The sequence below is a fragment of the Phyllostomus hastatus genome, unplaced genomic scaffold (genome assembly GCF_019186645.2).
Source record: "Phyllostomus hastatus isolate PE091 unplaced genomic scaffold, TTU_PhHast_1.1 phas_contig_41, whole genome shotgun sequence".
In the NCBI taxonomy this organism is placed as follows: domain Eukaryota; kingdom Metazoa; phylum Chordata; class Mammalia; order Chiroptera; family Phyllostomidae; genus Phyllostomus; species Phyllostomus hastatus.
The window spans coordinates 4,453,133-4,468,713 of NW_025333876.1; the positions used below are offsets into that span (position 1 = coordinate 4,453,133).

General features: G+C 36.8%; 1 protein-coding gene across 2 annotated transcripts in view; it reads right to left on the reverse strand.

Annotated features, from left to right (window-relative positions):
- KATNAL1 (katanin catalytic subunit A1 like 1) overlaps nt 1-15,581 on the reverse strand; it is a 116,104-nt gene that overhangs the window by 22,041 nt on the left and 78,482 nt on the right. For both annotated transcript variants that reach the window (XM_045844827.1, XM_045844828.1), the window contains 2 exons: nt 4,747-4,874; nt 4,242-4,347 (listed from right to left, as the gene is read on the reverse strand). In XM_045844827.1, coding sequence (XP_045700783.1) covers nt 4,242-4,347; nt 4,747-4,874 — 234 coding nt within the window. The remainder of the gene's footprint in view (nt 1-4,241; nt 4,348-4,746; nt 4,875-15,581) is intronic.

The following is a 15,581-nucleotide window of genomic DNA, read 5'->3' on the forward strand; positions in this document are numbered from 1 at the left end:
AGTACTCAGACATGGGCTAAACAAAGGGTCTAGACAACAAGGAATCCTCTGATACATTTTGAAAGAACCTCCCCAATTTTCCTAAACCTGGCAGAGGATAAATATGCATAAGCTTAAATACCACTTAAGACTGACTGTTTTGTGTAAACAGAATGAAAATAAAACCAAAAAACCTATCTTCCACAATGCACTTAAAATATACAACATTTAATAAACAATAAAGATCCATTTATCAGTTAATACAGTAACTAAAATCTAGTGGTAATTCAAGCATAATCAAATTAGCTAGTATTTTATCAGTTTAATGTGCCAGGTAACAGCTTACATAAAATACTACTATATGGTGAAAGAGCCACTAAATGTAGACTAAAAACTAAACTAGTTATTTCTCACCTTTAAAAATAAGAAGAAAGGTATTCTTTAAAAACAAATCAATAAGGAGTAAAAATTATTTGAGAACATTAATCCTCTTGCCTTGAAGATTAAAGGATTCTTTTTTTAAAAAATTGTATTGTATTTTTTCCATTACCATTTATCCCCTTTATACCCCCGCCCCCCCCCACAGTTACCATACTGTTGTCCATATCCATGAGTCCTTTTTCCTTTTTGCTCGATCCCTCCACCCCATAACACAGCCCCCCAGAGCTGTCAGCCTGCTCTATATCTATGAGTCTGTCTCTATTTTGCTTGTTAGTTCAGTTTGTTCATTAGACTCCACATATGAGTGAAATCATATGGTATTTGTCTTTCTCTGACTGGCGTATTTCACTTAGCATAATGTTCTCCAGGTCCACCCATGCTGTCACAAGGGTAAAATTTTCTTCTTTTTTACAGCTGAGTAGTATCCCATTGTGTAAATATCCCACAGTTGTTTTATTCACTCATCTACTGAAGGACACTTGGGCTGCTTCTATATTTTGGCTATTGTAAAATAATGCTGCAATGAACATAGGGGAGCTTGTGCCCTTTTGAATTAGTGTTTCGAGTTTCTTCGGATACAAACAACAAGTGCTGGCAAGGATGTGGAGAAAGGGGAACCCTTTTGCAGTGTTGGTGGGAATGCAGACTTGGTGGGTGCAGCCACTGTGGAAAGCAGTATGGAAACAGCTCAAAAATTAAAACTGGGACTGCCTTATGACCCGGTAATTCAATTTCTGGGGATTTATCTAAAGAAACTCCAAACACTAATGGATTCTTAAACACTTAATTCACTAGCCATTTCTAATGGGAGCTCGGAAGCACAGCAGTTTGTGATCTTAAATTAATTCTGACCCACTTGTTGATTTAGTTTAATAAGCTGGGAATTTAAACATTACAAACTATGTGCACATCAAAGTGTCATAAACTAAATTCAGAAAGTGGCCAAATCCTTTCCTAGCTATAGAATGTTGACACCCAGAACAAACAGGGATCACCAGGATCTGAAACACTAGTTTTATTAAAAACTTTGTGTTTTGTAAGGAGCCTTTAACTGTGCATGAGAATGCTATTTTGAAAACTACAAAATCAGTCAAAGGTATGGGCACAGCTATAACCAAGTTCATACTTCTCTTTCTAATGTCTCCTTCCTTTTCCAACATTAGATATTGCACAGTATTTATACTTTGACTTTCTCATAACATTACTCATTTGATTATTTCTTCTAGTTCATTCTCTATTGGCCCTTTCCCCTTGGTATATAAACATACTTAAATACATTCCTTTTCAAAAATTCCTCTGTTTAACTCTACAAATCCTCTAGCTACTGTCTACCTCTCCTTGCCTTCTCAGCCAACCTTCTTAAAGAAATGGTTTAAGCTTACTGTTGCTTATTCCCGAGCTACAATCTGCCTTCTGCCTCTACTACTTCACTAAAAATATCTAATTTACTAATCCACCAGCCACTTTTCAACTAGAATGTTCTTCCTTTCTCTCTGACCTTTAATGTTGCTGATACTTGGTATTCAGTCCCTTCTTCCTGAAACCCTTCCTCCCTGAGTTGGTTCTGTGATACTCCCCCTTCCTGTTACTTCTCCATCATGACTATCTGCAGTGTGTTTAGGTCTCCTCTTCTCTCAGCCCTTGACATTCCCAAAGCAATTCTAAGTCTTTTGTGCTCCTTTCCCTTTATAAAACTTGAACAATTTCATCTACACACCTATTGTCAACCACCACTTATATCTAGCAATTTTAACTCAAACATTCTCCTAAGCTCCAGACCTCTATCTCCAATTACCTGCTGAGCATTATCTAATCTTGTTTCTATTTAAACCTTTTCCTTTTCTCAATTTCCAAAATCAGTTCATTGTACCTTACATAATAAATAATTTGGCTGGCCTTTTGCCACATTTCCTGAGAGGAAAACTCTAAATCCTTGGGATTTCCCAACTGACAGGAGTGTCTTTGTTGTCTATGCTGAACCCTGAAATTTTATGCTAATGAGTGACTCAGCATGGGGGCTGGCCTTTCTAGAAAAACCAACCATGTGATTAGAGGATGGAGGCTCTGGGGAGAGGAAGGGGGGACTGGAGATTAAGACTCATGGACAATGATTCAATCAATTATGACTATATAATAAAACCCCAATAAAAACTGGACAGTGAAGCTTAGGTGAGCTTCCCTATTGGCAACGCTCTATGTATTGTTACACATCCATGCAGTAGGCGAGTAAAGCATCTGGCTCCACAGGGAGAGGACACAGAAGCTTTAGTTCCAGCATCCTCCCACATCTTGCCCTATGCATTTCTTCCTTTGGCTAACTCTGAATGGCTTCCTTTTGCTACACTAAAACTGTAATCTTAAGTATAATGCTTTCCTAATTTCTGTGAATCATTCTAGAGAATTACTGAACCTGAGCGGGTAGTGAGAAGCCCCAAATTTACAGCCAGCTGGTCAGAAGTGGGATCCCCACCAAGGACCCTCACATTTGCAGCTGGCATATCAAGTAGGGCAGTCTTGTAGAAAACTGCCCTTAACTTGTAAAACCAGGCCCAATTTTGGGTAGTAGGTATTAGAAGTAACTGCATACTCCTTCACTTCAAGCCTGCAACTGGCAAGGCATAAAATTTGTCCCTCTCCTTTATCTCTATAAACTATCAGCCATAATGTTGTCACAAACCTCTTAAACATCTCTCATAAGTTCACCCATCTGCTCACTAGCCAAATAACAAATGCCTTAGTGCAGGTCCTCATCCTTGGGCTAGACTACTGCAAGAGCCTCCAGACCCGACTCCTCACCTATATGCAATCCATGCCCATCTCCGATCTATCCTCTACACTGCTGCCAAGGAGATCTTCCACATTTGCAAATCATCCTCCTGCTAAAAACGTACAGGGCTCCTTATGAAGGTAGGTTACACCTACTACTCCAGCTATTTTAAAATTCCTTTAAATACCTATTTTAAGACCTTATTCTCTTTTAAATATTGCTTTAGAAGTATAATAGAGGGAAAATGTATGGTAATATGTCCCCCAAATTAGGTAACAAACTCTACAACAGTCTTTAAAAGTATTTAAGTTGTGAAAGGCAATCAAAATGCTATGGGTGCCCCAGTTTTGTGTAAACAAGCAAGGATTGAGATGGGCATGGAGAAGAGAAACAGATCTTCCCAGTTAATTCAGAAGAGCAAAGTAAGATCATGCTTTTATTGCACTCTACCAGTAAGAGTAAAGGAAGACTCTGCCTATGCTAAGACCAAACTACATTTCGGGCAGCAGCTATTTAAAGGATTTTTCAACATGCTAACAGGAAAACTCTGGACTTAGGGGGAACTTGTTCTGGGTAGGCTTTAAACTCTAAGGCAGAAAGCAAACTAAAAAGAAACTGACTATGTCTGAGATTTATACCAAGTCTAGATGAAGTGATCAAAATAATCAGTGAGAAATATGCCAACTTTTGGAAAGGTATCTATTTGATCAAACTCTTATTCTCTAAGACTATGTGCTATTACTATTTAATTTGCTTGTTAACTTATTTACAGAAACAGACATCTAGAAAATTCTTAAAGCTAATCTCTAACTGAGCAACCCTGAGGGAAGTGACATAACTAAAGACTACAGACTATAGTTTCAACAGTCCAGATTCCTCTCCTGCCATGCAGAGGCTACACAACTCAACTACAAATTCAAATCCACAAATTTGGGGTGTATACAAACCTCCCCCAACCTTTGGTGTTAGTAAACACATATAGAAACTACAATGCTGTCTTTCATTATCATGCAAGCCACATTTTTATACCTATATTATTTTAATAAATTCTCACCTTCCATGGCCTTCTAATCCCTTTGAAGAAATCAGGCATCCACATTGGAAGAACAACAGCTTCCCTTAGCAACTTCTTAGCTTCTTCTAGATCTGCTATATCATCCCTTTGCAAGAACAGCAAAGTTTCATGTTTATTCAAGAATACCTTTGACTGATGGTCAATACCAGTTCTTTTAATTTTGTTACTTATGTAATTATTTTGATATTAAGAACATTATTTTAATTCTTACTGCGTAAAATTTTATCAGATCAAATAACATTCCAGTTATTAATTAGAACATGTTATTCAATTAACAACTTCTGTCAGTTATGTCAACATCAAATTAGCATGTAAAGTATCTTAGTTATATTTTGAGAAAAGGACTGTCCTGTCAATTCTATGCACTCATATTATGGATGAAGTCATAAACAGGAGAAAATGGTTAAAAGGGAAGACTCATACCAAGCCAACCTGTAATTTAATTTCTCCACTACTTTAATTTAAGAATTTAAAAGATACTAACCAATGAATGCTAGGATTCCTGGACACAATGTCTCTCTCAAGGGCTTCCACCAGATCCTTATCATATCCAGCACCATCAAATTTTGGAATTTCACCATCGCTCATACCATCTTGTGTATTTTTCCTTCCCTGGGAACAGGTATTTAAAAAAGTACTGGTCAAAAACAACGTAACTTTAATTAGCATCATTAAACTATAAAAATATAATGTAAACATTTTAAAAATAACTTTTGGTTACTTTTAAGATAGTGTTTTCTGATTACCCAAATGCCATCCTCTCCTTTTCAATTCACCAGGAACAGATGAACTGGCCTGCTTTAGTATACATGTCTTCAAACTTACATTCCTGGGGGGAGCGCCACAGGTAAGACTAAAAGGATCCTTGCAAAATACCTCTGAATTGGTGGATATAGGGGATTTCCACCACAGCCAGAAAATATTGAGAATATTAATGCAGAGAAAGAAAGAGAATTCAGTTACTGAAAACCTACTACACAGCAAGAAATCTCACATTTATCACCTAATTTAATACAACCACAATGTGAATATTACTATCCTAACTTTTTACAAATATGGAACTGAGACTCAAAAAATATTAAATAACTTAATCAAGTTCAAAATTATTAAATATCAGAGTAGAGATTTTAACTCAGGTTGCCCTGACACCCCAAACCCATGCCCTTTCCACAGCATTGGATCCCCTGGCTGAGCCAGCTTAAAGCTTAAGAGTGGTGGTGTAACTATTACATCCTCCAGAGCATTCAAGAAACAGGATGTAGACAAGAAAAGATTTGGGTCTGAACTGTATCTCACAAAGCCTTTTCCCTGCTACTGTAAGTACCCCATCAGGATTCAGTTTCTTCCTAGCAAAGTCCTTGGGCCACACCATAAAGTCACTGAAATGACAATGGTAAAGGACCTTTTTAAACAGTATTATTAAGACCATTAAAGCAATATACCTACTCCAAATTCTTTATCTAATAATATGGTGTGTTTTTTTAAAATGCATATGCTATAGTTCTGTGGGGTTCTGCCAAGATTTACTGAACTTTGAAGAGCTTTAAATGAAACATGCTTAGTTGCCAGAGATAGTTCAGCTACTGGAGCTGCTTTAGCAGACGGAGCCAAGCACCTCCCCAGAACTTCAGACTCGCCATTACTGCCTTATGCAAAAATAAAAGTGGAAAACAGTAAAAAAAAAATAAGTCAATTTCCTGAGCTTAATTGAAGAGAGAGAACAGGATGACCCTCTTCCACCACACATACTTCATCAGAGATAAACCATAGCTGAGAAGGGACTAAATGGCTCCCTTTGGCAGATGCTCTAGTTCTTTAAGACACCAGGTGAATCACCAAACAGTACCTTAGTGATTTGACCAAAAAATGAATCATTTACTGTTTATGGGTAGCATCATGGCTACAGTATTAAACTAAATTTTCAGCAAGATTATTATATTTCAGATGCCAGACACCAGTATGAAAAGGAGCAAAATTTCTGACATATCTACATAACATATATAACATCAACCAATTTAAAATAATCTCATCCTAGAATCATATTTTATAATACACACGGCCAAGGCTGTGTGTATTATAGTCATACTCAAACAAATCACTGGGAACACTCTGTGATCATTCTAAAGCTTTCTAGAAATAAATCAACTAAAAGATGCAACAGAAACTGATGTATCTGGGACTTAACTAGCCTTCAAGTGGCACAGTAATTTGAGACTTACCAAAAAATTAGTATTAAAAAAATGTAAGCACACAGCCATTTTAATATGAATATTCAAGTGGTAGGGAGGACTTGCAAACACTGCCATGGAAAAGGAACAGCTGGACAGTTATCTGAAAGTAGTCGAAATCACAAGATTTTAAGAACAATAAATACGTGAGCATCCATGCCTGGCACATTTTATTAAGCATTAGGTTTTAAATCAGCAAATGAAAATAATTTATCTTCCCTCATTGAGTATCTATCTTGTGGGGAAAATAAGTAACAAGTAAACAAACCCAAAACACACAGAATTATAAACTGTGAAATGCTATGAAAACACTGAGTAGTCAGTGTGGCTAGAAGGAACAGGTTATAAAGACAGGCAGAGGCCAGCTCACCTGGGCCCCCAGAGGCCCTGGGAAGGGGTGTGGAATTATTATTCTGAGTGCATGGGAAATTTTTGAAATGTGATGAGCAGGGGAATGACAGGATCTGCTTTACATTTTTACATGGCCCTCTGGCTGCTGTGTGGAAAGATGGGTGAATGGAAAAGTAGAAGCAAAGAAATAAAAGCCTGTTGTAATACTCAAGGACAGGCTTCTCCATCCACAGACGCAGAAATTTGGGAATAAGCCAGTCAATTTACGGGCCTAGAATTCAAAGTTCCTCAGAGGTAAAGATGAGACATGAATATAAATTAAGACCAAAGAAGATTCAAGGGACTTTTTCAAATAAAAATAGTGATAGTGAGGTTATTTTTTAAAAAATTAATTTAGGAAAACTAAAAATAAATAATTAATATGCTTACATTGGGAAATCAACAAAATGGGTGACAATTATCCTCCATAACAACTAGATGAAGTGGAATAGGGGTCTCAAATTAAGTGACTGAGGTTGCAGTTAACCAACATGCTGGAGTAACGACAATACCTAAAAGAAGCATTTTTCAGGCGATAAAGCTAACCTCATCCTAGATATTACTTGTGCAGTTTATACTAGTAACACTAACTGTGATGTCACTGAAATGATCTTAGAATTCTGTGCTTAAATTTCCACATTGACAATAAGGTCAACATTGGAAAGAATTTGACATTTAGCATAAATATTGATGTATTTTTTTATTATTAAAGCAAAATATTTTAGCTTTTTACTAATATCTGAATTTACCCATATCAAGAAAGGTTTGTTAATGATCTTCCATTAGTAATTTAATCATTCTATTCGAGACGAATAGTGCTAAAGTTAGCAACTAACCCAATACTACAGTCAATTAACAACCCAGTTGGCCTAAAAGGCCAATTATTTTTCATTTTATTTTTGTTCCTCTTATCTTTGGCAGATGAAGCACAATGTGGTCAGTCACTAGCTCTAGATCTTGCATTTCAAGAGAAATACTGACAAGTGAATTATACCCAGAGAAGGATGGAGGATGATCAAGGGTTTGAAGCCATGCCACATCCAAAGGACCAAAGATACCACAGATATTTAAGCTGCAGAAGAAAATACTAATGAAGCAACACACAACCAACTAACCTGTTTACCTCTATTTATTCTATGTTCCTCCAAAGGAAAGAACCAGGACTAATATAAAGCAACAGCAGAGGTAAATTTCAGATCATCAAAATAAGTTTCTAACAGTGATTTCTGTCGAACAAAAGAGTCATCTCTCTTGTTAGGTAGTAAGCTACCCAACATCAGAATTTCAGACTAGTTAGTAATTACTGGCCCACAGTCATTTTTATTACTAACTAGGGATGTACAGGCTTACTTATAGTTGACCTTTGGTTCTTTCTATAAAGCTACTGCCTCCACTTGCCCACTTATTCATCTGTTTCAATAGCCCAAAGAACATGCAAAATTTCTTGGATATCTCATCATTTCTCTTTTTTAAAAAAAGTGATCTGCATTCTGTATCATGTCTGTGTTAGTTCCCCACTTTCCTGTTACCTTATAGCTAACACTTAAGCACTGCCTACTCTGTGCCAGGCACTGTCCTCAGTGCCTAATGTAACCATTTTAAAGGTCCTATGAGGTAGGGGTTCTTATTATTTCCATCTCATACCTGAGAAAAGTGAAGTACAGAGAGGTCAAGTAAATTGTTCCTGGACACACAGCTAGAGCCTAAGCAGTCTGGTTCCAGAATCAGTGCTTTCAACCACTTGGCACACAATGACATCCTGCTGCACACTGTGCACTACTCCTACTCCAGTGTGCACAGCACACACAGGAAAAGTTAGACAAGATCTCTAAGCTGCACACCACTCTAACACTTTACTATTTCACAAAAGAAAAACAGGTTGATAAATGCAAAATAGAGCTTTCCTAATTTCAGTGCTGTGCCCTGCACTGGAGTGTTAATACAAAATACAGTTACACTGAAATAATAAATCCACAGCATTCTTCAATCTTTCTCAATATATGTGTTCTTTCAACAATATGTGCAAATACTTACTATGTGGCAGATACTACTCCAAGTACTGAGAAATAACTACGAACTAGACAGACAAAAATCCCTGCTCTCATGAGGCACACAGTCACGTGAGGGAACACAATACATAAATAAGTAAAACAATTAGGAACAGAACAGTGAGTAACTAACTACTAGATTAGATTATAATCTAATAAGAGGAAAAAACAAAGTCAAAGCAAAAACCAATGCTATAAATGAGCTGCCATCAGAGAATTTGTGGAGTGATTTACCATATAAAGGACAGAATAAAGTATGTCTTACAAATAAATCACTGATAATACAAATGGCCAATAATCACATGAAAGATCTTTCAAGCTCGTAAATTATCAGGTAATTCACAGTAAGAGTTAACATGCTGGTTAAATCACAATGAGATATGATTACAAACACAAGAGACAGGCAATATCAAATGTGGTGAGGATGTAGAGCAACAAGAAGTTTCATACTCTGCAGGTAGCAGTGGAAATCTGTATAATCCCTTTGGAAAACTACTGGGTGTTATCTACTACAGTTTAACAATACATATCCTATGAGTCATCTATTCCACTCCTAGGTATATGCTCACTAGAAATGCTCACACGTTACACCAAAGGAGAGCATAAAACTACCCAAAGCAACATTACTAATAATAGTTCCAAACTAACAGCAATTCAGATATCCATTAACAGTAAAACAGATTAACTGTGGCATAATGCTATATATCGATGAAAATAAACAAACTTCAGATATATGCAACAGCATAGAAGAGTCTTTACACATGTTGAACAAAAAAGCCAGACCGAAAAGAATACTTACTGTACACAGTTTCAAAACAGACACAACTAATTTATGGTATGAGAAATCAGAATAAGGTTACTTTGGGGAGGAAGGGGTAAGACAGTGTTTACTTTGGGGATAAAGTGGCCAGGACTGGGACATAGTTACATATTTACATGGTAGTTATAGGGTTTACATGCACTGGTGTGCTCAAGCTGGCTCTTCCTGGTTTGCAAGGGCTGATTACTAAATTTCAAGGGATTTTGTGAGCCAGCTGTGAAACATAGCTACTAATAAAATTCAAATTACACACACTTAGGATAAATTATATCAAAAACAAAAGTAATAAATACTCAAAACTCTTCATTATTTAATTGAAACCTATGCATATGAGGTTACTTTGGTCTATTGTATCGTTATAGAGGAAACACTGTAGAATGGTAGGCTGCTGCCTACTGCATCTCTATCAAGTTCAGTGACATCATGTGGATAGCCTGAAATGAGACACACTGGAAGTACAGTATTTTGCCCTGTATAATGTACACTTTTTTGCCCAAATTTTTTAGGAAAAAATAAGGACGCACATTATATACAGCTAGTACTAATTTGTATCTATATAAATGTTTTAAATTCTTTTATTTATACTTATGCATTATAAGTGTAACTCTACAAAGCAATAACGATATCCATATACAAAATAATAACATGAAGTGTGATAATTGGTTTTGTTGAACTTACATCAAACTTGCAACGAAAGCAGTTTCGGCAAATGATTCAATGAAATAAACCAAATATATATATTGTTATCCACAGAGTAAGATGATGCTGACTGTTAACGCACTTGATAAGGTACATGATGCCCATTGGTATTCACTTGATAAGATAGGTGATCCTGAATTCATTACCACAGAGTAAACAGCACAATATTTTTCTTCACACACTTTAGGCAGGATAAATCATTGGAAAACCCCTTGGAAAATGTCAAAACAGTTTTCGTACAGTGCAAGCTTTAAGCTAAAAGTTATTAAAGATGCTAAAAAGCATAGCAACAGAGTTTCCAAGAGATACTTCGGACCTCCTCCCACAGAGAGTGTCATCAGATTATGGAGACAACAGAAAGAAAAGCTTCTTCAGAAGCCAAGACAGAAGAAGGCAATGTGAGGGAAACCTCCAAAGTGGTGGGAGGTGGAGCAGGAGGTGAAGACCTGGATTCTGGAGCAGCGTCAAACTGGGATCTCTGTTTCAACCAAGATGGTACAAGAAGTAGGTAAAAGAATTGCACGAGAAAAAAACAGTGATGATTTCTCAGGGACACTTAAATGGTGCTTTAACTTTATGAAGAGAGAAGGTCTGAGCACGAGGCCACGAATGAAACTTGGCTCAAGACTTCCAGCAGCCTTTGGGAATCAAGTTTTGGAATTTCATTCTTATGTCAGCAATCTTTCAAAGACTTACAACCTTAAGCTGTCCCAAATTGCCTAACATGCATGAGGCCCCACTCACATTTGATAACATCCACAATAGAACTGTGGACATCAAGGGAGCAAAGGCTGTGGCTGTTAAAACTAGTGGTCATGAGAAAACACATTTCACTGTTGTTCTAGCCTGTTGTGCAGATGGGACAAAGATACCACCTATGATCATCTTTAAAAGAAAAATATTTCCAAAAGAAAAGATTCCAAGTGGAGTTATTGTCCACATGTGTGAAAATAGATGGATGAATGAAGAAGGCATGAAAAACTGGTACAAAGTCTAATCATGAAGGCCTGGTGGATTACTGCAGGAAAAAAAAAAAAAAGCTTTGCTTGTTTTTGACCACTTCAAAGTCCATGTTACACAAAGTCCAAAAACAATCTCAATGGACTTGAAAACCCAACTTGCTATGATACCTGGTGGGCTAACCTGCCAACGGCAACCTCTTGATATGTGGGTAAACAAGCTCTTTAAGGCCCTAATGAAGAAAGAATGGAAATCACGGATGTAGTCAGCTGGTAATGATTTAAGACCTACGGGTAGAATCAAGAAAGCATCCATCGCCCACATTTGTGATTGGATCCTAAGATTGTGAAACAGTGTCAAGAAGAAAAGGGGACATCAGCAATGCTATGCATGAAACTGAGGACAATGAAATTTACTGGGATGAGGAAAGTGATTCTTCAGAAGATACAGTAATATAGAAATTGAAGAAGATGATACTTCTGATATTGACAGTGACAAAGATTTCTTGGCCTTCTATGATGCATATATATCATAAATTTGTTACTGGTATATAAAATTTCTTGAGCCTCATATTTGTTCATTTTATAAATTTGTTACATAAAATTTCTTGTACAATATGTTCAAAAATAAATGCTAAAATTCCTTTATAATAAAAAATGCAAGTATCTAAATATAAATAAATAAATATTCAGGACTTCCAGCCAAAATGGAGGCATAGATAGATATACTTTGCCTCCTTGCACAACCAAAAGAAGGACAACAACAAATTTAAAAACAAAAAATAACCACAAGTACCAAAAAACTGAGCTGTATGGAAGTCTGACAACCAAGCAGTTAAATAAGAAACATTCATCCAGACCAGTAGGGGTGGAGATGCGCAGCCAGAGTGGAGAGGACTCATGGCAAGGCAGCAGTTGACATACCAGGTAAGGTGGCAGCTGGCGGAACAGGTGGGCCCATATTTGCAAGCAGAAAAAACAGGAGGAACAACTGGGGAGCAAGACAGACTGCATAACCCAGGTTCCAGTGCAGGGAAATAAAGCCTCAAAGCATCTGACTGAAAACACCTGTGGGGGTTGAGGCAGCAGGAGAAACTCCCAGTCTCACAGGAGAGTTCATTGGAGAGACTCACAGGGTCTTAGAAAGTACACAAACCCAGACAGGGTCCAATTTCCTTGTGGGTAGCAGGGAAAGTGACTGAAAGCCTACTGAAAGCTGAGCAAGCAGCATTGTTCCCTCTCGGACCCCTTCCCCACATACAGTGCCACAACACAGAAACACTGGTTGCTCCACCCTGGCGAATACCTAAGGCTCTACCTCTTACTACATAACAGGAGTGCGGAGACAAGAAAAAAATGGCCCAATGAAAGAATACATCAAAGCTCCAAAAAAAATACAACTAAGCAATGAAGAGATAAACAGCCTATCAGATGCAGAGTTCAAAACACTGGTAATCAGGATGCTCACAGAAATGGTTGAGTATGGTCACAAAATAGAGGAAAAAGTGAAGGCTGTGAAAAGTGAAATAAAGGAAAATGTACAGGGAACCAACAGTGAAGGGAAGGAAAGTGGGACTAAAATCAATGATTTGGAGGAGAAGGAAGAAATAAATATTCAACTGGAACAGAGTGAAGAAACAAGAATTCAAAAACAATGAGGAGAGGCTTAGGAACCTCTGGGACACCTTTAAATATTCCAACATCCGAATCATAGGGGTGCCAGAAGGAGAAGAACAACCGCAAGAAATTGAAAACTTATTTGAAAATATAATAAAATTCTCCTTCATTATGTAACAAAAACAAAGGAAACAGACTTCTAGGAAATCGAGGAAGCTCATAGAGTCCCATAGAAGCTGGACCCAAGGAAGCACACACCAAGGTACATCATCATTACATTACTCAAGATAAAGATAAGGAGAGAATCTTAAAAGCAGCAAGAGAAAAGGAGAGAGTTACCTACAAAAGAGTTCCCATAAGACTATCAGCTGATTTCTCAAAAGAAACCTTGCAGGCAGGAAGGGGCTAGAAAGAAGTATTCCAAGTTGTGAAAGGCAAGCACCTACATCCAAGATGACTCTATCCAGCAAAGCTATCATTTAGAATGGGAGGGCAGACAAAGTGCTTCCCAGAGAAGGTTAAGTTAAAGGAGTTCATCATCACTAAGCCCTTATTATGTAAAATGTTAAAGGGACTTATCTAAGAAAAAGATGATGATCAAACATACAAATAGTAAAATGCCAACAATCTCACAACTATCAACAACTGAACTTAAAAAAAAACAAAAATGAACTAAGTAAACATCTAGAACAGCAAGAGATTGACAGAAATAGAGATCACATGGAGGGTTATCAGTGGGGAGGGGGATGAATGGGGGAAAAGGTACAGGGAATAAGAAGCATAAATGGTAGGTACAAAATAGAGATGGAGAGGTTAAGAACAGTATGGGAAAGGGAGAAGCCAAAGAAGTTATGTGTATGATCCATGAACATGAACTAAAGAGGGGGGGAATGATGGTGGGAGGGAGCGGTAGGGCAGAGGGAATTGAAGGGGAGAAAAAAAAGGGACAACTGTAATAGTATAATCAATAAAATGCATTTAAAAAAATAAATAAATAATTGAATTAAAGGACAAAAGTTTTTTTCCTGACCCAAAATATGGGTGCACATTATACACAGCAAGATACAGTATTTACTCCTTATAAATCAGCAAATGCTACAAATCAGTGCTTGATTTATTGTTTGCTAACTGCCCAGACTTAAGAAGGTAATAAGGAAAATGTTAATAAAGCAGGTGAAACTTTAAAGCAGGATTCCCCAACCTCTGGGTCCTGGACCAGTACAGGTCTGGGCCTGTTAGGAACCAGGCTGCACAGCAGCAGGTGAGCTTGTATGTACTGCACTTGATTTACCCTGAAACCATCCCCTTCCCCTGCCACACAACACCCCCTACTGCGGTCCGTGGAAAAACTGTCTTCCATGAAAAGCATGCCAGGTACCTAAAAGATTGGGGACTGCTGCTTTAAACTGTCTCATTTCTACAGTTGTTACACTGTAAATAGCACAAAAAAAATTAAGGACATACTTGTCCAGTATTTGAAAATTATTGGAGCCATCAAAATTGGAGTACTGTATGAGTGAAGCCCCAACATATTTCTGTCATTTTACTTTCATTTTACTCATTAACAAAAACAAATTATCAACCAACATTCATGACAGAACAACATTCCTATTCATCTGTCCATTGCAATGCCGTAAATTGGCTACAGATGCAAGGGTTGAGCAAAGGCATTCTGTGAGAGTCCAGTGACTCTAAAATTTATAATAAAGAGTATTGTATATTTAATGTTTTGTAAATTGCATGCTACACATTCTTTCTATCAGTTAAATATATGAAAAACTCATGAGAATATGTATTTGTGTGTGTATAAACATATACACTTTTATTTTTCGGAAAAAGTTATTAAGCACCTTCCAGTATACTGGTGGTTGGATGATCATCATTCTTCAAATAGTACCCTTATATTTTATGTACTTTCCTTTATTAAAAAATTTTTACAGTCGCTGTTCATGTGTATAACCACCAACCGACAGCTCTCAAAGAATACTCCAATTCAGTCTACAACATCCCTTCACTTCAGACATCCCCAGACTTACTCAATCATGAGAAGAAAAATATTCAAAAATGCCCATTTGTTACATGCATTTCAGTAAAATTAAGTCCTCTAAGTTTAATACCTTTAAATTAATTCTATAAATATAATTTATCACACTTTAATCTGAATTCTCCTTAAAAACAAATACAGCTTTCATAATAAGATCATAATGGAAACACAGCTCATTTCACTGAGAATTAATTAACCATAAAGTTATAGTCTTCAAAATATTTGAGAATCAGAGCTGAATGAATTAAATTTATTTTTGGTAACAATACAAAAACATTTCTTCTGCTAACTAGTATTTTATAAACTATCCCTTTTAAATAAAAAATGCATCTGTTATTTCTATGTATATTTCTCTACTGACTCTAAGCTTAAATAACAAAGTAATAATATAGCCAATTTTCTCAGGTATATTCAAATAAGACTGAAAAATATAGTTGTAAAGGTTAATTTACTCATCTGATTCCCTCTAGTCAATAGGAAAATAATCAGCTTGTAGCCAGGAGGCACACTTTAT